The sequence below is a fragment of the Puntigrus tetrazona genome, chromosome 7 (genome assembly GCF_018831695.1).
Source record: "Puntigrus tetrazona isolate hp1 chromosome 7, ASM1883169v1, whole genome shotgun sequence".
In the NCBI taxonomy this organism is placed as follows: domain Eukaryota; kingdom Metazoa; phylum Chordata; class Actinopteri; order Cypriniformes; family Cyprinidae; genus Puntigrus; species Puntigrus tetrazona.
This window is the reverse complement of record NC_056705.1, coordinates 4,592,331-4,614,796: the sequence shown is the minus strand read 5'-3', so window position 1 is coordinate 4,614,796 and position 22,466 is coordinate 4,592,331. Positions and strand designations below refer to the sequence as shown.

At 42.4% G+C, this 22,466-nt stretch overlaps 1 protein-coding gene across 2 annotated transcripts in view; it reads left to right on the top strand.

The window, feature by feature from the left end:
• The window catches only part of nrxn2b (neurexin 2b), a 325,182-nt gene that overhangs the window by 302,279 nt on the left and 437 nt on the right, over positions 1-22,466 (top strand). Inside the window, exons 4-7 of one of the 2 annotated variants that reach the window (XM_043245173.1) lie at positions 4,003-4,092; positions 10,239-10,561; positions 12,985-13,063; positions 20,031-22,466. The exon at positions 20,031-22,466 is cut by the window's right edge and continues 437 nt beyond it. In XM_043245173.1, coding sequence (XP_043101108.1) covers positions 4,003-4,092; positions 10,239-10,561; positions 12,985-13,063; positions 20,031-20,902 — 1,364 coding nt within the window. In that variant the 3' untranslated portion in view covers positions 20,903-22,466. The remainder of the gene's footprint in view (positions 1-4,002; positions 4,093-10,238; positions 10,562-12,984; positions 13,064-20,030) is intronic. The other variant, XM_043245174.1, reaches the window with a different exon arrangement.

Below are 22,466 nucleotides of genomic sequence, written 5' to 3'. Positions count from 1 at the left end.
ATTGAAATCTTTTTATAAATATATGATTTTTATTAAAAAAACTCCATATTTGATTCCAGTGGATCAGTATTCACATTAAACTCACACAGCAAGAAATTACTTCAATAAAATGTTAAATGAATATACATTTAATGGAAAATAAAAATGACTTTTTCAGTGTATTTATTTGTTTATATATTTATTTATTTATTTATTTAAATGTAATAATAAAAATAGGCATATTTAGTAAATAATATAATTTTTCTCTTGAATTGGATTTGTTTCCTCTTCTTTTTTAAACTATTAAACAAACTAAATTAATAGCTGATAATTATTATGGTTATTATTATTATTTTTTTTTTTCAGTGTAACAGGTTTTATGTCATTTTGCTCTTGGAATGCAAGGTACAATTTTATTTCTGATGTCTACTATGAGGAGCTGCTGATGTAATAAGTGTGTGTGTGTGTGTGTGTATACTGTGAGTGTGTGTGTGTGTGTGTGTGTGTGTGTGTGTGTGTACTGTGAGTGTGTGTGTGTGTGTGTGTGTGTGTGTACTACTGTGTGTGTGTGTGTGTGTGTGTGTGTGTGTGTGTGTGTGTGTGTGTGTGTGTGTGTGTGTGTACTGTGAGTGTGAGTGAGTGAGTGTGTATACTGCGAGTGTGTAAACTGTGAGTGTGTGTGTGTGTGTGTGTGTGTATACTGCGAGTGAGTGTGTGTGTGTGTGTACTCTGAGTGTGTGTGTGTGTGTGTGTGTGTGTGTGTATACTGCGAGTGAGTGTGTGTGTGTGTGTGTGTGTGTACTGAGAGTGTGTGTGTACTGAGTGTGTGTGTACTGAGAGTGTGTGTGTGTGTGTATACTGAGAGTGTGAGTGTGTGTGTGTGTATACTGCGAGTGTGTGTGTGTGTGTGTGTGTGTGTGTGTGATAATGACGTGAGCAGCAGCAGCAGTGTGGACTGGAGAAATATAAATATCCAGTGACCCAGTTAGCTCAGAGGGAGTCTGCAGTGGAATTGTGGGTAGGATGGCGCCTCCTGCAGGTCCGGTCCGTCTGGGACTGATCCCAGTCGTTGTCATGGTAACAGGCTGTATTTAACAGGAGCGGGTTGATAAGTGCTGAAGGTCACTGAGGTTTGCTGTGGTTTACTCTTGATCATGTCTTAATCACACAGTGTGAGAAGATCAGCTAAACACACAGCGTCCACAGAAACAGAACGTGCTCGTCCCGTCTGAAGGAATCCTGTCGTGACGTGAACCTGCTCACAGCGGGGCCTTTTATCTGCGTGTGAAGTATTTTAATTTAAGGCATTTATAACGGTATTATAATTATTGCCTTAAACGTGTAAGTTGTTTAACTTTTATTTGTCATTTTTAAACGATATTTAATTAATTTGTTTCTTTGTTTATTTATTGCATTTACATGCTTTTACGATACAGTGAACTGATAAGAAGCAAATGATCCTATAATACGTCCTTCAGGAAATATTACCTCGAGGTGTGACTTTCAGCCAGGAAATGAAATTAAAAATGAGTTAAAATTAAGAATAGTTAAAATAGGCTAGAATTATTGTTAGCTGTACAGTACATAAGACAATTAATAAAAAGAAAAGGTCAAAAATGTAAGAAAAGATCATTTGTCACAAGGTTTAGATGTAGCTGCCTTTGATTTGACAGATACAGTCAGGAGTGTGAGTGTGTGAGTGTGTGTGTGTGTGTGTGTGTGTGTGTGTGTGTGTGTGTGTGTGTGTGTGTGTGTGTGTGAGTGTGTGAGTGTGTGTGTGTGTGTGTGTGTGTGTGTGTGTGTGAGTGTGTGTGTGTGTGTGTGTGTGTGTGTGTGTGTGTGTGTGTGTGTGTGTGTGTGTGTGTGTGTGTGTGTGTGTGTGTGTGTGTGTGTGTGTGTGTGTGTGTGAGTGTGTGTGTGTGTGTGTGTGTGTGTGAGTGTGTGTGTGTCTGTGTGTGTGTGTGTGTGTGTGTGTGTGTGTGTGTGTGTGTGTGTGTGTGTGTGTGTGTGTGTGTGTGTGTGTGTGTGTGTGTGTGTGTGTGTGTGTGTGTGTGTGTGTGAGTGTGTGTGTGTGTGTGTGTGTGTGTGTGTGTGTGTGTGTGTGTGTGTGTGTGTGTGTGTGTGTGTGTGTGTGTGTGTGTGTGTGTGTGTGTGTGTGTGTGTGTGTGTGTGTGTGTGTGTGTGTGTGTGTGTGTGTGTGAGTGTGTGTGTGTGTGTGTGTGTGTGAGTGTGTGTGTGTGTGTGTGTGTGTGTGTGTGTGTGTGTGTGTGTGTGTGTGTGTGTGTGTGTGTGTGTGTGTGTGTGTGTGTGTGTGTGTGTGTGTGTGTGTGTGTGTGTGTGTGTGTGTGTGTGTGTGTGTGTGTGTGTGTGTGTGTGTGTGTGTGTGTGTGTGTGTGTGTGTGTGTGTGTGTGAGATCTGTCTTCATCACATCATCCTCACAGACCTATATTTCCAGTGACGCAAAAAATGAGCGGTTGCCTTTGAAACGACAACACAGATAAAGAGCAAAGTGTTTCTTCCGCACAAAATGAAAGATTTCATTTTCCAAGATAAGACTCTTGTGAAACGAGAGAATAAAATGCCATCTGATGTGTTTCATTGAAACGCTGTGAGGCTGTTTCTGCCTCACAAACACTACAGAAACCAGGGGTGTAAAATTGAGCCGCTTAATATAAATGACAGAGAGAGAATCTTCTCAATGCTCTCTAACATGAACACGTGCTGGATATCACCAAAAACAGACCTGAGTGAAAGTGAAGCACAGCTTTATGTGTCTAGGTGTTACAACCTTTAATACATCACCTTCATCATGCGTCCAGATTTTATTAATCACAGTACATTCTGTATTATACTGTATGAGGTTTTCTGAAATGTATGGCTAAAAATGCAACTACAAGCATTCATTTTGAAGGATGAAGTCAGGTTCATAATTCTTGATTTTTGTTTGGATTTAGACTTTCTCTCTCTATCAATCTACGAAAGAAACACAACAGAGGAAAAAAAATCACATTTTGAATAATAAAATGCCATAAACCAGTGTGAATGACATATGAACATAATCTTCAGTAAAACCCTTCAGAATATAAAGAGGAGTAAAACTACAATTACAGCTGAGTGAAGAACTGACTGACAGATTTATGTTCAATAATCGAGTAAAAATATTTTACACCCCTGAAAGGAACCACCTGATCCGGAGCCTGTAAACTCACACACACACACACACACACACGTGATCATGCTGTGTGTGTGTGTGTGTGTGTCGGAGGACTGAGACGAGTCGTGATGCTGAAGCAGAACCAGCTGACGGATCCTTTCCTAAATGCTCCGTGTATTTACACACCGCCCAGGATTATTCGATCTGGCTAACAAAGCCGAGGTGCTGTAAGCGGATGCTGACGGGGATTGTGGGAAGGGATGCATGCGGGGATTTTGATTAGATCATTTGCAGTCGAGCTGCAGGAGCAATTAAGAGGCGGTCGCTCTGCTACGAGTGACTTCATTAAAGACGGAGAGGAAAGATTGCCGCGGCTAATTAAAGAACTGACAAGTTTGATTTGACTACGACACCAACGAGCGACGCGGGAGGCGTCCGTCTCTCGATGCGTGCCGAGCGAAACGGGTCGGATGCGATGCCGTGAATGTTTGATCGCTTGACCCCTCACAGAAAACGTCTTCCTGGAGTCTCACTGTTTGATGTTCTGCAGGACTGTTTGTCGATTCTCTATGCTGATATGGAAATGTTCTTATGCATTTTTAATGGTTGCTTTGCCACGTTCACCAAGACACTTTAATGCACTGTAATTATCCAGAAGTAACATTCAACCTCTAAAATGACTCATAAATATGCTTAACTCATGTTTAAAACACATGGTAACCAGAGCTTGCTTGACTTTCTAACCTCCAAACCATGTTTAAAGCCTTGAGGGTGTTAAATCTGACTTTAAAGGCGTTCTCTCTAACCTCTAATCTTTAACCTTTGACCTTCCAGATTGTAACCTGTTGAATTTGTTTGTTCTTCAAAGGGAGCTTTGATAGTGATCGGCTGGCTATTGCTAGGCAAAGAATCCCGTACCGACTCGGTCGGGTAGTTGACGAGTGGCTACTCGACAAAGGTAATTAAACAGCACCAAACCCCACTAACGAACGCTCTGTCTAATCACGCTAAACACATCTCTGGATGAAGCGCAGGCCAAACCACGAGCACTTAGAACAACAGCAGAAAACCACATGTGCAGTGTCTCACTGCTCTTCATTGGTAGTTTAAAGAAGTGTGCGTCAGTCATTGTGAACTCTGACGAGGGGACTGCGCTTCTCCAGAGTATTAACCTTACCAATAACCCCCACATAACCCTCCCTTAACCTCCCAACAACACGCACTGCCGTTGACTGTTGTGAAGCGTCCTATCGAGCAGAAGCTGGTTCACAACAGTTCAAACGATCTAAACTCCACAGTTAAAGGGACTCTATTTCAGTGCCTCTGTTTCATCTCGGCTCTCGTCGATCTAAATTGACTCCAACTTTAACCCTTTGAGTCCAGAAGGTCTTAACTAGCTCTCTCGCATCGGTTTCCTGTTCCTCCGAGGTACAGCCGGGCGTTATGTGGATCTTTTAGCTTTGATCAGTCAGCACGTCTTTCTGTTGCACGCGTGGGTATTTCGTAGGATTTTGATGCAAGAATCGGCTTAAAATGAAAAATACAAGACGCGAGCGATTTGAAGCATTAAACATCTTCAGCCTTCTGACGTCACACGTCTAATTAACAGCAGGAAGTCATGTTCTTCCTCTGTGTTTTTGTCTAGCTTTCCAGCACAAACATGTTTAAATCAAGAAGCCTTTCCAGTTTTTTTAGTGTGCTGTTTTGCAGACCTTCACAAAACGTTATTTGTAGAGCGCCAGTAATCTTTATATTTTGAAACAAAGTCTCATCTCGTGAATTCAAACAGTGACCGCTGATAATCTCTTCGTCTTTACTACTAGTTACAGCAGCAAATAAACATCAGAAATCAATCGTGAATCATAGAAGCCTCTAATCGGTGATTCAAGACACATTTTCTTCAGATGCTAAACGACAGACTTCTTGTTTTCTCAGAAACTGTTCAAATGAGCTAGAAAATAAACTTAATTCAAAGGGAAGACCTGTGTATTTTTGACACCGTTGTCAGATGTTTGTTTTTAATTTTGATCAGTTTCTCAGAAAATAAGACGCCTTATCTTCTGCCACTTTAGATCCTCAGTAAATGTATCTTGATTTAACACTTTGATGTTTGTGCTGAAAAACAAGAAGAAAGATCTTTCACTTTCTGCAGTGTGGGCAAAAGTTTGATGAGGAAATATAAAACTGACGTTTCCATTGATAAAACTGCAAATGAAACGCCTTTCGTTTGTATTGATCTGAAAACGAGGCCAGAGACTTGTTTAGCTGGACTCTCCGTAGATGTTTCTGTAAAGGATGTCAGAGAGAGGACAGCCTGTCAACTCAAAGGGTTAAAGGAGTTTGAGGATTAACCGACGTCAACAAAACAAGCAGAATTTAACCAACCGTTATCCTAAACCCTGAGGGCCGCCGCTCTTCTCCTCTTCAGACGGCAGGATTTCGTTTTCATTGGATTAGATTAAGTTGAAGCCCTCAGTCATAAACTTGTTTCTAAACTCACATAACCCGATGAACGCTGATCCGATGAAGAATTACTCAAACCGTCTAAACAGAAAGCAAACTAACCCGTACTGAACACTTCATGAGTGAACGCTGTGTAGAGAATACGGTCCCTTTAACATCCACACGTCTGTGTTTCTGTGTGAAGCGTCTTGTGTTTACCCGCGAGTGCAGTTTGGACTATAAACTCCATCGGTCACGTTATTCCAAAGAAGTAGATGAGCACATTTTTCCAGTCCCCATAATCATGCAGGAAAATGTTCAGTTAAGGCAAAACGCTACAGACGAAACGTTTCGGGGTTTTCTTTTTAGTTTACAATTAGTATCTTTTTGCCTCTTTATATCTGAATAACAATCCATCGTTTTAAAAAAGTGTAAATCTGAGCTTCCTCAGCTGAAGGAAACCTGCACTGATCGATCTTAAAATATATCAGTGCCTTTGTTTTGTCTCAAGATGCACACCAGTAATGTTTTTTTTTCTTTCTAAAGCACCTTAATAAAACGTACTTAAATCTCCTAATTGAACTAGGGCCTGATCCTGGCTTAGTGAAACCGGCCAATATGTGCTAAAACCTAAGCACAAAAAACTCTTTGTTTTGTTTTTTACTCTATTCGTCTGCAGTGTCTTGTTTTAAAAAGGGAGAGGGTCTCAGGATAGTCCAGACTGCACCGGGTCCGTCACAGTGCTCCAGGATTCACGAGGAAGAGGCCGGAGAGTGTGTGAGAGCTGACGTTGAGTTAGATCAGACAGAACATTCTGGAGCGCCGATGGTGTCAGTGTTATAAATTCAGGATGGCAGCACCTCCACAGCTCAATGAAGAGGAAAAAAAGGGTTTAACAGCTCAATTCCAGCAGAGCCTGGGTTTTTCTCCCTCGTCCTTTCGCTGGCGTTCATCACGCTCTAAACGTCCCCTATGACTTTCCATCATTTCCCCTCCTCCTGTATCCGACGCTCCTCCGTCTCCCTGTGTTTTATTGGAGAGAGACGCCGTCGGAGATTACAAATAACCGCAGCGCATTGATTTCTTTTGTGCTGTTTATTTCGGTTTCTGAAGAAAGACCTCAGCGGGGAAAAGCGAGCGCAGAACACATTTGTTTTACAGCAGAAACGCTACTAAATCACTGCGCTCGGGCTCTGTTTGAACACTTTCTCACTTTTAAATGACTCCAGAGAGAAGAAACGCAGGCTTTTCTATTAGACGGCGCCGAAGCTGGGAGAAAAGCTCGTGGGTTTCCTTCAGACTCCTGCAGAAACACGTGAGCTTCTCTCCGGACTCGGTCTTCATCCCGACCGAGCTGATGGTGTTAATGAGAGTCCATCGCAGATCACACACACACACACACACGACGACGTCTTTCCGGCGATTCATAACCAGACAGTGACTGAACATGATTTAGTTTTGTTACCTTTGATTCACCTTTAAAACATTCTGTCAGTTTTATCACTACATTCAAACAGTACATGTGATGTGGTTCTTTAAAGCGGTCATCTCCTCCTCTTTTTTACTAGTTATAGCAGAAACAGAAGAACTCGGTCAGAAACGATAGACTCATCAAGCAGTGATTCAGTCACAGGACTACAGCTTGAGATCGATAATGTCACGCCCAAGACGTTCAGTCACCGTAAAATACATCATCAGCTTCTTTCCAGCGATATGTGCACTATATTACATATTCATTGTATTTAACTGAACCTGTTTTTCAATATTTAATACATGTCTGAATAAGTCATGAAAACTAATGTTTATTAGAGCTGGCATTTAAAAGTTTGTATCTCAACAACAAATTAATATACTCTTAAAAGTGGATATAAAAACCTCGTCTGCAAATGTTCATTTAAATAATTCATTGATTAATAAACAAGGGTTATTTTCTGTTTTAGTTAAGTGAAAACTTTAATTACTTTACTCAGTGCATCATTAACATAGACATCCTATGTACATTTTACATGGTATAGATGTTTTGAGGATTGACTTTACCTGGCAACCACCCAGAACTGTATAATGATGCCTTACAAACCTCCATAGCAACAATCAGAGACCCCGGCAACCACTCGCATGTTGTTGAGGATTTAATATTTCAGAAGAAGCAGAAGCACGTGAGCTGAGGAAAGTTTCTTACCAGAACAGTATCTCAACCTTCATGCCTTCTGGTGAAGGACACGGGTCACCAGATCAAACACCCACTCCAGATCAGAGGAGAACACCTCCCTCTCTCTCTCTCTCTCTCTCTCACACACACACACACACATTGACAGATACACACACACACACACACACACACACACACACACACACACACACACAGGCACGCATACATACACACACCCAAAGATTCACACAGGCACACACACACAGGCACATATGCACATACACACAATGATGCACAGGCACACATACACACACACACACACAAAGATACACACAGGCATACATACACACACACACACACAAAGATACACTGGCACACATACACACACACAAAGACTCACACAGGCACACACACACAATCATACACAGACACACACAGATACACAGACATGCACAGACACATACACACAGGCACACATACACACACACACACAAAGATACACAGGCACACACACACATACACACACAGATACACACACACAGATACACACAGACACACACACAGATACACACAGACACACATACACACACATACACACGAAGATACACAGGCACACATACATAAACACACACAGATACACACTGGCACACATAAACACACACACAGATACATCACTCACACACACAGATACACACATAGATACACACACACACACACACACAGATACATCACTCAGACACACAGATACACACTCATACACATACAGATACAGGCAAGGTATCATTACTTCTCAGCTGCATTTGGGAGGTTTGTGCATTAGTCAGTGCAGTGTGCCCACACACACACACACACACACACACACACACACACACACACACACAGATACATCACTCGGACACACACACACACACACACACACACACACTCTTACACACAATCAGTGTCACGCTCACACACTCACACACACACACACACATACACACTCACACACACAGTCTTACACACACACACACATTCTAATGCTTACATACACACACACTCAGTCTCACACTCACACACACACACTCTTACACACAATCAGTGTCACGCTCACTCACACACTCACACACACACACACACTCTTACACACAATCAGTGTCACGCTCACTCACACACTCACACACACACACACACACTCTTACACACAATCAGTGTCACGCTCACACACTCACACACACACACACACACACACACACTCACACACACTGATGACCCGCTCACTCTGTTATTACAGAGCACCGCTCTTTCATCTTTGAGTTTATTGGTCTTCATAAAGAGAAGAAGCTCATGTGCTCAGAAGACTCTCAGCGTCCAGAGGTTCAGATCACCCACATCTTTTAAAGAATCCAGGTTTAACGACATGAAGCAGAGTAAATGATCAGAGAAGAAGTCTTAGCTGAAAACATTCTGTTTGCTCGTTTGTTCTTTTTAATTATTTAATTGTTTTTGTTTTGATTCAGTATTTTTTAATGTTCATTATTTTGTCCTTTTTTATTCATACTGTTTATTTGTGTGTTTACTTCTGTTGTTTATCACTTGATTTGTTTCTGCTTTCTTTATTCATGTTTATTTATCTTTGTCTATTTTCACGATTATTTTTAAGCAGGTTTTTTTGGTGTTTCTCCTGCAGTCCTCGGGCTCTCAGTGCTCAGAATGACTGATGTAGATCACTGATGTTTCTGTGAAGCTCACACTGCTGGATGTTCTCATTCTTTGAGGATGTCTTATTCGTGACGTCAGACGCTCAATCAGACCGAGATCGGATGTAAAAAGCTCGCAGGAGAAGAAGCGAGGAACATTTGTGAATTTATTTCTCAGGATCAGAGAATCAGACGCATTGCATTCACTGAGGTGGAGATATGTGACGGACCCAGCGTGTGTGTGTGTGTGTGTGTTTGCGCTCTTCATCTCCTCTCCGATCCATCCTCATCTTCATCAGAGGCGACATTAAAGCATTAAACCCGACAGAATCAAACACCATCAGTCTCACAAAGCGCTTTCCTTTTCTTCCTGTACGTCTTTCATCATCAGCCGCTTTATGAATATTTCCCATCTTCATCATCTTATTCATTCTGTCCATCTCTCATCTCTGAAACCCTCTAAAGGTCATTCTGCCCGTGTGACGTTTCCATGGAGATGAGGATGATGATGGCGCATGAATGAGAGAAAAACTGCTGATACTCAGCAAACCTCACTGCCGGTAACACGAGTGATCTGATGCCAGCGAACCACACTATTTGACATAAATATATCAAAATATACAGTAAGATACACACACGCTTTTCTTTCTTTATGTTATTCATTTAGGTTCTTTAAAAAATAGTAATGAGTTAGTTTTTTCTTTCTTCATGAGCACACTGATGTGATTCAGGTCCGGCTCTGGTTTCTGAGCTCTGTTATCGGGCCGGAGGTTTGCGGAGGTCTGGTGTCTGACCGGACGCTGACGGCTGGGGTGTGTTTCTGGGTCTCCGCAGGTCGGCAGCTGACGATCTTCAACAGCCAGGCGTTCATTAAGGTGGGCGGTGGAGAGAAGGGCCGTAACTTCCAGGGTCAGATCTCGGGGCTGTACTATAACGGCCTGCAGGTGCTGAAGCTGGCGGCCGAGGGCGACCCCAACGTTCAGGTGCAGGGTAACCTCCGTCTGGTGGGAGACGTGCCCTCGGTCATGAGCACCGACACCACCTCCACCACGCCCCTCGCAGACATGTCCACCACCATCATGGAGACCACCACCACCATGGCCACCACCACCACCCGCAAGCAGCGCTCGCCCACCATGAGAGACAGCGTCACGCAGGTGTGTGTGTGTGTGTGTGTGTGTGTTAGGACCTTGTTTTTAGTGAGTGTCAATGTGATGATCAACAGCAGGATTTGGAGTAAAAATTCAAATGCAATTTTTATGATTAAAAAGAAAATTGTGGTTTTGTTGGACTCCACATCCAAAGGATTTGCGATTTATATCACAGTATATCTTGATATAACAGGTTATACTTTAAGAATGCATTATTATGATTAAATTTTTGTTGGATTTTTGTTCAAAAGCATACAAAGCAATAGCGATCACATGTTTGCAGCACGTTTTTTTAGTCTGAATCTTTCTGGAGATGAAACAGTGCTCTTTAAATGACAGACAGTCTGTGTACAGTCTCAGAATAACCCCCAGAAATGTCAGATGTACAGCAGTGACCTACGGCCATCTTAAATGTTCTCATGAGCCGTGTGACTGTATACCGGATCCTATAACTCATCTCACGCCGGTGTTTGCCTGTGGTTATTAGCTTTCCTCTTCCTCTACCAAGAGCACATTCAGATCCAGCTCAATGGTTCACAAACAGGAAGAAGAGACATTTGATTATGGCAACAAAACATTCAAAACAGCAGCCCATTAATGTCTGAAAAACAAAAGCCTTTTCCACCGGGAACGGTTTCCGAGTCTGCGGCGTTAATGCATTCGCTGGGCAGAGGACGAATTAAACGGATCCGTACGACTGAAATGTCATGTTGGGTTACAGAAACACACGAAGCTGAAATGTGATTTTGATCTGCCCCACTCCAAATGATGTAGTCTCTAATAAATATCACTTTATGAAATAAATAAGTGAAGAAACACTCCAGGCTTCAGTACAATAGTCTGCAGCTTTTCAGAACTAATTAAAAGAAAACAGGATTGTGTCCTGCGGCGGTTTCAGAGAGAGTGAGCGTCAAATAAATCTGCTGAGAACCAATTCCTCGTCCAGTTCACAGTCACACGGCCAGAGACGGGATTCGCTGACCAGAACTAATGCAGACTACTAATTCTCTTTATACACTTATTTATGTACACTGTGTTTAACATCACAATTGCGTTTTGGAAGAGTTTCAGTGCAGAATGTTTTTTCTTTTTTTATGCTTAGATTAGTTTACTGATTTGTTATTCTGATCAGTTACCATTAAAAGGACTAATCAGTATTCAGTGTTGTTTTGAACAGGTTTTTTGTTTGTTATTTTATGACATTGCCTTGTCAGTTAGCTGAATGTTTTATACTTTGAGTTTTGGTTATGGACAGACAGAAAAATGGACAGATTGATGGATGGATGGATTTATAAATAAACCGATAGAGGGATGGATGGAGAAACAGACAGATGGACAGAGAGATGGACAGATAGACAGATGGAGAGACGGATGGATGGATGGATGGATGGATGGATGGATGGATGGATGGATGGATGGACGGACAGACAGAGATGGACAGATAGACAGAGAGATAGATAGATAGATAGATAGATAGATAGATAGATGGATGGATGGATTTATAAATAAACCGATAGAGGGGTGGATGGAGAAACAGAGAGATGGACAGATAGACAGATGGAGAGACAGATGGATGAATGGATGGATGGATGGATGGATGGATGGATGGATGGATGGATGGATGGATGGATGGATGGATGGATGGATGGATGGACAGACAGACAGACAGATGGACGAACAGACAGAGATGGACAGATAGACAGATGGACAGACAGACAAACGGATGGACAGACAGAAAAATGAACAGATTGATGGATGGACAGATGGATGGATGGATGGATTTATAAATAAACCGATAGAGGGGTGGATGGAGAAACAGACAGATGGACAGAGAGATGGACAGATAGACAGATGGAGAGACAGATGGATGGATGGATGGATAGATGGACAGACAGACAGACAGATGGACAGATACACAGATGGACAGACAGACAAACGGATGGACAGACAGAGAGATGGACAGATAGACGGACAGATAGACGGACAGATGGACAGACAGGTGGATGTGTTGTCAGTCACAGAAGCTCTTTGTTCTGCTGGAGAATCTCTCTGATGGCGCGAAAAAAGCTGAGGTTTCACCACTGTGTGTTTTCCTCAGAGAGATTAATTTTCTGGAAATGTTCTGATGTTGAAATGAGTTTGACATGTCATGAGAAACGGATGAGAATAATTTCAGACGCTGTGTCTGGCAGCTTTGGCTCAGAGATGACAGTCTGCAGTGCTCTGTGTGTTCAGATATGACAGTATATATTTACACACGGACACCTGATTAATGGACTGAAAACAGAGATTCACAGAGCCGCAGTCAGAGAGTGCGAGGGATCATCACATGACAGCTGTCTCTGTGAATGTGCTTGCCGTTTGATGTATTTTTAATTCATTATATTGAAGAAAGACACTGTACTGACTGTCTGTCTCTTTCTCTGCAGAATACTGACGATCTGTTAGTAGCGTCAGCTGAATGTCCGAGTGATGATGAAGATCTCGAGGAGTGTGAGCCTGGAAACGGTGAGTCAGTCTTACCATCCGTGTGTGTTTTATATGCTATAAACACACACACACACTTTCTTTCAAACAATCTCGTCCAGTGTGCAGCTGTGATTGGCCAAAATGTGCCTCAATTCAAGTTGACAGCCAGATTCAACCAAAATAATGTCATTTAACAGGAACTAGTTATTATTACATGTATATTGTATCATATAATAGCTTTGATTGTTGGAGCCCGATCAATTATAAATATAATTTATAATAAATGTAAATTAAGGAAATTAGAAATGAGATTATTTACCTGTGTTCACGTTATGTTGTTGATGATATCAAACTCATTTGAATATATACTTTGAAAACAAGTTGTATGAAAGAGTTTGCTTGTGAGGTTCAATAGGTGTGTGTAGTGAACGGATTGTGTGTGTGTTTGAGCTGATGTCATATGGATGAGGTTTAGGCATACACTACAGCAGTTAATGAGTTAACAAGCACATAATACAGCATAGGATGTAGACTTAACCGGACCTGTCCTACCAGTGTCTTATAATCCACTGATAACACCTTAGTAGCAGGCTAGCATCCGCCTAACAACCACAGAGCAACCAGCAACCCCCAAGGCACACCATAGCAACCATCTGAGGGTGAGCAGCAGTTCATGTATATTTTTGAAAGCAAATATTTCTATTGTACACTGGAGCAGACAAAGGGACAAAGAGAGCAAACAAATTGTGTGACTCACTGTCAAATGCTGGACGAGTAAAAGAAAACAAGAAAGATGAAGTACAAATCAAACACAGAGAAGAGAGAGAGTTTCTGACTGGCTTCAGCATGTTCCTCACGTTTGCTGTATCATGGGAGAGACGGATGAGCCACAGACAAAGCAGAGAGATATGGATGGATGGATGGAGGGACAGAAATCTCTGCATTGCGTTTCTGCTCCGGGGTCCCACGGAAACGTCCCTCATCTCAGCTGATCTCCACGGGCTAATTAATCTCTGCCCTCATTAGAAGCTCCTAATTACATCATTCACTGGAGCCTGCCGACCATTCTCTAGTTTATAATGAGCTGAAAGTACAATCACACCACAATGTGACTGTTGCACACACACATGCGTGCACACACACACACACACACACACACACTGCAGTCTGGCTGTTGCACAAATAGTATGACTGTTACACGCAAACACACTACAGTCTGACTGATATACACATTACATACTAGCTGTTACACACAAACACACTACAAACTGAATGTTACACACACACTACAGTCTGACTGTTACACACAAATACACTACAATCTGACTGTTACACACACACACACACACACACACACAAGTCTGACTGTTACACACAAAAATCGCTATAGTACGACTGTTACATGCAAACACACTACAATCTAACTGTTACACACACACACACACACACTACAGTCTGACTGTTACACACAAATACACTACAATCTGACTGTTACACACACACACACACACACACACACAACAGTCTGACTGTTACACACAAATACAGTACAATCTGACTGTTACACACACACACACACACAAGTCTGACTGTTACACACAAAAATCGCTATAGTACGACTGTTACATGCAAACACACTACAATCTAACTGTTACACAAACACACACTACAGTCTGACTGTTACAAACAAATACAGTACATTCTGACTGTTACACACACACACACACACTATAGTCTGATTGTTACACATACATATTCACACGCACTACACTCTGACTATTACACACAAATACACTATAGTATGACTGTTACACACAAACACACTACAGTCTGTCACACACTCACACACACACACACACACACACTATAAAGACTGACTGTTACACACAAATACACTATAGTATGACTGTCAGACACACACTACAGCCTGGCTGTTACACGCACACACACACACACACACACACACCACAGTCTGACTGTCACACACAAATACACTGCAGTATGACTGTTACACGCAAACACACTACAGTCTGACTGTTACACACACACACACACACACACACACACACACACACACACTATAAAGACTGACTGTTACACACAAATACACTATAGTATGAGTGTCAGACACACACTACAGCCTGGCTGTTACACACACACACACACACACACTACAGTCTGACTGTCACACACAAATACACTGCAGTATGACTGTTACAAACAAACACACTACAGTCTGACTGTCACACACAAGTACACTGTAGAATGACTGTTAGACACACACTATAGCCTGGCTTTTTAAACGCATACACACTACAATCTGACTGTTACACACACAATACGGTCTGACTGTTACACAAAAATACACTGCTGTATGACTGTTAGACACACACTACAGCCTGGCTGTTACATGCAAACACACTACAATCTGACTGTTACACACACACACATTAAAGTCTGACTGTTACACACAAAAATCATTATAGTACGACTGTTACATGCAAACACACTACAATCTAACTGTTACACACACACACACACAAACTACAATATGACTGTTACTCACACACTACAGTCTGACTATTACACACAAATACACTACAGTATGATGGTCCGGTGTGTGCATATAGGAGAACTAGACAATGGCCTAGAGTGGCAGCATAGTCAGGGCAGCAAAAAGGACAGATTTTGATTCACCCTTTAGGCATTAGTTTAGAGTTATTTGACTCATTTTAAGAAGTTATTACCCCTTAGTTATTTTAAATCTAAATGAACTTTACTTCATAGTAATGCAGATCCTGTTTTTTTGTAGCCAAAGGAAGCAAATTGCCAATAGCCAATGTGTGAGAAATTAAGCCTTCTCAAATCTTTAAAAAGCTGATAATGGCACGGCTGGTTTAGTAGACAGAAAAACGGGACTCACAGACCTATAATTTACTGAATTGTTTGCGGGGCAAATCTCAGGTCAGTCTGAGCAGGGTACACCTGCAGGTGCCACTGCTTCTTTCTGAGCACCGTCAATAGACTACACATACAAAACATCCTCAAAGACAAGTACACTCATATTAAACAGACCTATGTAGTTTTGTTTTGTTTTACCCAGGTATTCTAGATATTTAGCCTTCATCATATTTAATTATAATGCTATACAGTGATTAATTTATAAAGCAGCAATTAAGGAACCATAGGGATATAGAGGTAATTTTCCATTCGTTGACATTTAAGTGATTACCGATTTCCAGCTGGAAATACGTACACACACACATACGTACACACACACACAAACTACTGATTGCTGCAAATACAGCAATCTGTTACACACACACACACACACACTACAGTCTGACTATTACACACACACACACACACATTACAGTCTGTTACACACAAATGCACTATAGTATGACTGTTACATGGAAACACACTACAGTCTGACTCACACACACACACACACACACACACACACACTACAGTCTGACTGTTACACACACGCACACACACACACACACACACACACACACACACACACACACATACACACTACAGCCTGGCTGTTACATGCAAACACACTACACTCTGTTACACACACACAGTACATTCTGACTGTTACACACACACACACACACATGCACACACACACACACACACACAAAATCTGCTGATTGCTACAAACACAGTCGAGTGTTGCACTTTTTTCACTTTTTTCATTTAATAATTCACTCTTTGTATATATAACACTGCATTTATCCTTCACATACATGCATTCTATGTGAGCGACAGAATTCATATGTATATAAAGAAAAAAACATATAAGAACAAGAAGTAGGTTTTGTTCTATAGCTTTATAAATTGGTTTCTTCGGCTATATATTAACAATAAAGCAGCACTGTGTCTTTTTAAATAGAATTAAGATATTCTTAATTTATTAGTCGCAGAAGAAAGTCTAACAAAACAAACATGAATATTTCAGGATGCTGCATATGAAATGTGTGGTCTGATGGGAAGTGAGTACATTTATAGAGGTTAATCTCAGTCTCTCTGAGCGTCTAGGCTCCCGGTGTCTTCTGTCGTCAATTATTAAGCGTCGGGGTCGGTCTCACCCCCGCCGTCGCTCTAGTGTTCAGCTTCAACATTAAATTAGCTAAGAAAGAGACAACTCCAATCTCAGCCTTTCCCGTGGCCCGGGCGCCTGCGGCAAACAGCAGTCACATTTACAGCTTTCATTACTGTGTGTGGATGTAAACAGGCTCCTGAATGTCCAAAACAAGCTGGATGCAGGAGTCTTCTTCATTGTGCTGCTCATCTTGTCATTAATGTGATCCAGTAGAGCATCCGTTCGATTCACAGGGTTGTGCTCAAACCTACAGAACTAAACGTTTACTAAACGTAGTATTTTTGTCTGCTTTTTCAAGATATAATGACTTGAGATGCGACACAATGTTAGATAACAAATCTTGCTTTCTAAAAAAAAAAAAAACATCTGCATTTATGTTTATGCTTTAAACAAGAAAAAAAACAGTTGATAATGTCAGAAAAATGTAACATGTCATGTTAGAAAATTCGTAAGGTAACCTTTAAATATTTTGGTGAGCTGAAGAATCATTTATGCAACTTTATTTATTTAAAATCAACTGTTTGAGGTTGATATGGCATGGATTACAAGAAATAGTAATCTAATCCCTCTGTCAAAGGTGTATTTAGTAGCTAGTAATTAATTACTCATTTAGAATATTTTACCCAAGGCTGATCATGAATTTAGTGAAGTAGAAAAGAGCTTTCAGAGGTATTGTTTTGATATCGTGTTTGTATTTCCATTTTCTCCATCTCAAGACTGCAGCGTAAGCACAAAAGTGTATATTTTCACTGTGAGTTGATGCAGGTGCTCTGTGGATTATTGATTTAATTCTGTACACTTCTCCCTATTAATGACATTTAGAGCAGTGCATCTCTGGTAATTTTTTTTGGCTTAAATTGCATCTCTGGCGATGAATTTGCAACAGACATACGTAAGTGTCAAAGCGTGAATAAAGCTGCAGTCATTACTCCAGTTACTGATGGCGCTTACTAACTCCAGACAATCATCGTGAATCAAGTGAGAATAGCACTGCGTGGAGCATGTGAGATATTTGTTCGTACGCATGAGTCACAATGCTATTCTGATGTTGTTCTTGTTGTGAACGCAACTGTCGCAGAAGGCAAAGTTTGACCAATCACAGACTACTGGAACAATGATTTCTAATCTGTAGCGAGATTTTTCACGAACACACACAGGCTGATGGGTTGCGTACATGTTGACTGACTTGTGCGTCTGCGGATTGATGGTTTGAGAAGGTTCTCCATCAGTTCTCCTTCAAGTGCATTTTAGAGAAGATACTAGAAGGTAATTGTCAGGATTTAAGGTTCCTCTCCTCTGTGAGCGATCGATTCTGGCCTCTCCGGGAACAGATTGCTCTGGATTTCCTTGCGTATCTTAAGATATTCTAATAAATTTAATAAAAGCAGGAAATATTGTTGTGCCCGGTGGCGCATTAACACACGGGCTCGTATAATTCACAAACCGGCGGTGTCAGTTACTGAATTATCAGACTCCATTCCGCGCCCTTGACAGATCGTTCCTCTAAACGGCTGATCGCCTCCAGCGGCTTTTTCTAGCAATGGATATAAAAGATTTGTTGGCGGTGAACACGCATTAATTTTATACGAAGCGTTCCCCAGACTCTCAACCCGCAGACGCACCCCTCTACACCGGGGCTGTTGGGTGGGACGGACTCTGTGAAAGATGCCATTAACATACTGTTTCCTTTTCAGCTTCTAACAGACATATGTGTGTTCTGAATGTTAATGTCACCTTTTCTCCTGGTGGATTCTCTGAGCTTAATGACTCTGTTCATCAATATGCAAACAGGATGGTCTTTTTGAAGGTTCTGCTGGTTAAGGGGAGGGTGCCATGTTGATGCCATGGTTTGAGGAGGTTTCCCAAAGCGAACAGAACACAGCCAAACAGCCCCCCCCCTTAAGCAATGTTTGTCACACTAATTTTCCTCACCAAATGAATAACAATGATGTGCATTATGTGTTTAAACAGAACAATCTCTTCTGCACCCCGTTTTCCTAGATTCATGCTCCATCTCAGGTGTTGATTCCACAGATGAAACTGTTTGACAAATCTGAGCTGAATCCTAATGAATACTTGAATATGTCTTTTGTAATTTCAAATTTTGACATTCTTTGACAAGGGGGGGGGGCGGGTTTTTGTTATTCATGTTGTGAGATTTCCAAGGGACAGGCTTATGGATAATTATCTTGAAACATTTGGTCTGTGTTTTGGGGGGGGAAGTCTTGTGGGACAGTAATTTGAAAATATCACCTTCGGTATCCCGGGGTGAGAGTGGGAAGTTTTGCATATAGATCCTCATCATTAGCGAGCTATCACCATGCCAACGGGGAGCGGGGATTATGAGCTTTATGAGCTCCGGGAAAACGTTCACTGAATGATGAATTCAAAACACTTTACCTACTTTGAAACATGGGCTGAAATTTGTTTATCACTATCCCAGAACAATCTTACACAGCTTTCTTTTTGTAATTTTTTTTTCATGCAAAAATCATGCGGCCAATTTGTTGATGTAAGTGACCTGTACTACGTGGTTTGCTCTCTTCTTAAACATGCAGTCAGTGAGTGAGGGTTAGCACAGCTAGCATTAGCATTAGCACAGACGTAGAACTGTTTTTTGTAGGATTTTTACATGAATGTACATTCTAGCTGGTCTAGCACATGCTTAAGTTTTAATGTTATTACTCTAACCCTGTAATGTATACGACTGTAATGTCTTAGCCTTAGCTTAGATGTTTATAGACTGATTTTAAATAGATGCTAGCAAAACTAGCTTTAGAACTAACCTCAATAAGCCTTAGTGCTCTTCTAATGATGCCTTTTCTCTCTCTCTTGTGCACTCTTTTGCTCGGGTTCCATCTAACGCCGTGTCCCTTCTCTCTTTCATCCTAGGAGGTGAACTAGTGTTGCCAATTATAACTGTGGATTCCCTTGACCCCCCGTCAATTGTGACTCGTTACCCCGTTATCCCCCCGCCCCCGACCTATCGCCCCTTCCTCACCTTGCTCGAGACCACCAAAGAGTCTCTCCCCTTGCCTGGCCGCCCCCCCTGTCCGCTGGACCAGGAGGACTGCGAAGAGCCCATGGAGGTCTCGGCCTACGGCTCGGGTGAGATGACGGAGTCTGACGATGAGGACTACTATAAAAACTCCCACCTTGTCACTGACCGGACCGTACTCCCCCCTCCCCCCGCGGCCGGGAACCCCCGAGGTGACCGGCCCTTCGCCCGTTTGCCTGAGTCCCATCGCCCGCCGCTTCCGTTCACCCCCACGGCCCCCCCGGTGCCCCGGCTCAAACCCGGCATCAACAGCGGCCCCAACATCCCCGCGGGTAAAATGAACACCCGTGACCAGGTGCTGCTGCCGCCTGTTCAGCCATCGGGCGACCCTGAACACGGCGGGCGGCATCGGCACATCCCAGGTATAACATATCCTCCCAATTTCCCCCATGTGCCCACTACAGACCCCTCGTCGCCGGACCGAGGGCCTCCTGGAGCGGTGGAAGTGATCCGAGAGTCCAGCAGCACGACGGGCATGGTGGTGGGCATCGTGGCCGCAGCTGCCCTCTGCATCCTCATCCTGCTCTACGCCATGTACAAGTATCGCAACCGCGACGAGGGCTCCTACCAGGTGGACCAGAGTCGCAACTACATCAGCAACTCAGCCACACAAAGCAATGGCGCCCTGGTGAAGGAGAAGCAGCCCGGAGCAGCCAAGACGGGCACAAAGAGCAAGAAGAACAAAGACAAGGAGTATTACGTCTGAGCTCGGCCCCTCCCAAGGGACCGAGGCGGAAGCGAGGGGGAGAAGGAGAGAGATATGATGAGGAATGGAAAGGGAGGTCCGGGTATTTGTCAGCAGTTTACCGGTCACATTTAGAGCTCTGACATCAGTCTTCTTTAGTTTCCCGTCTCGTCTAGCTGTTGGCCTCATTTCCAGCAAGAGCTAAAGAGTTCGAAAGCATCTAGGGTTCGGAATCATCCCCTCCCTCATTTCCATTTTTGATAGCTAATCCCTACTACAGAAAAGAAACTCTGCAAACCTTTTGTATTGAAGAAAAGTGGATTTTTCCTCACGTGTAAATTGACACACTAGTTTGTTCTTTGTAAATACTACGCCAGTCCTTAATATTCAGATCATCTCCTAACCTGATGTCAAAACACCCGTGCACGCCAGGCTGCTTGGGCGATCCATTGTTGCTTTATCAGAGCATTGGATGCGGTTGAGAATCGTTTGGGAACAAGAGCAGTTCAGCTGGAACGGCTTGGCATAGGTGACATTTCAGGAACAGATGGTGGCGAAAACGTTTAGCAGTCACACTCCTCCGTAATACTGCCAAACCAGCTCCGTGTCAAATCCGTCTCCCTCTCTTTCCAAGTGCTTCACGTTTCCATCCTCCGCTCCCATCATCCCTCTCTTTCTCTCTTTCCCCGCACCCTTTCTTGGCTTGTTCTCTCTTTTTCTCCTTGTCCTTGGTGCTCAGGAGCAGATGCAACGTAATTCTGTTGTGTTTCCAGCATGTGGTATTCAAAATGAAAAGAGACAAAAACTGTTTCTGTGGAGTCAAACAAATAATTATATATCTATATATCGAACCGTTACAACTAGCGAAACATCTGTGGATGATCCCTTCAGCCGCCTGGACTCTCGGAGGCCCACAGCCACCTCGCGTTCAAGCAAATACCCGTCATGTGTTTTTGGGGTTCCCCAGGGCTCTGTCCTGGACCCACTGAGGATCTTGGTTTCTGCTTCACATTCAAGAACCTGAAACCCCCAACAGCAAATAGATATATTCATATACAGATATTTGAAAAGACAAAGGGACACGAGCGACTGAAGGTCTGACGATCAAGACCCTCATCATGAAACCGTATCAGTGGAAAACAGCAGAGCAGGATGCTAGGATGTCTTTTGTTTTGTTTTTTATGTGTGTGTGTGTGTGTGTGCTTTTTTTTATTTCGTCACAATGTCAAAGGGAAAAGACAATGACGTTCCGGTTAATGTACATCCCGTGTAGGGAACGTGAACTCACCTGGGTCTTTGACCACGTTCTCTCAGGAGGAAAGTAGGTATGAACTTGAGTGGAACGAACACTCTGGAAAGAAAGTCGAATGGCCGGTTCCTTGGAAGGTGTACATCTCGAACTCTAGTATTCTAATTTTCTCGACTCTATTAAAAGAACTAAACTCTACAATGAAAAGAAAATGTTTAAAACAGTTTGTGAAATGTCTAAATATTTGAATCTCATCCCAGTGCTCAAAGAGATGTGTTTTTCCTAATTATCCCTAAGAGAAAAAAAAAGAAAGTGCAGTGAAGTGCAAAGATCAAT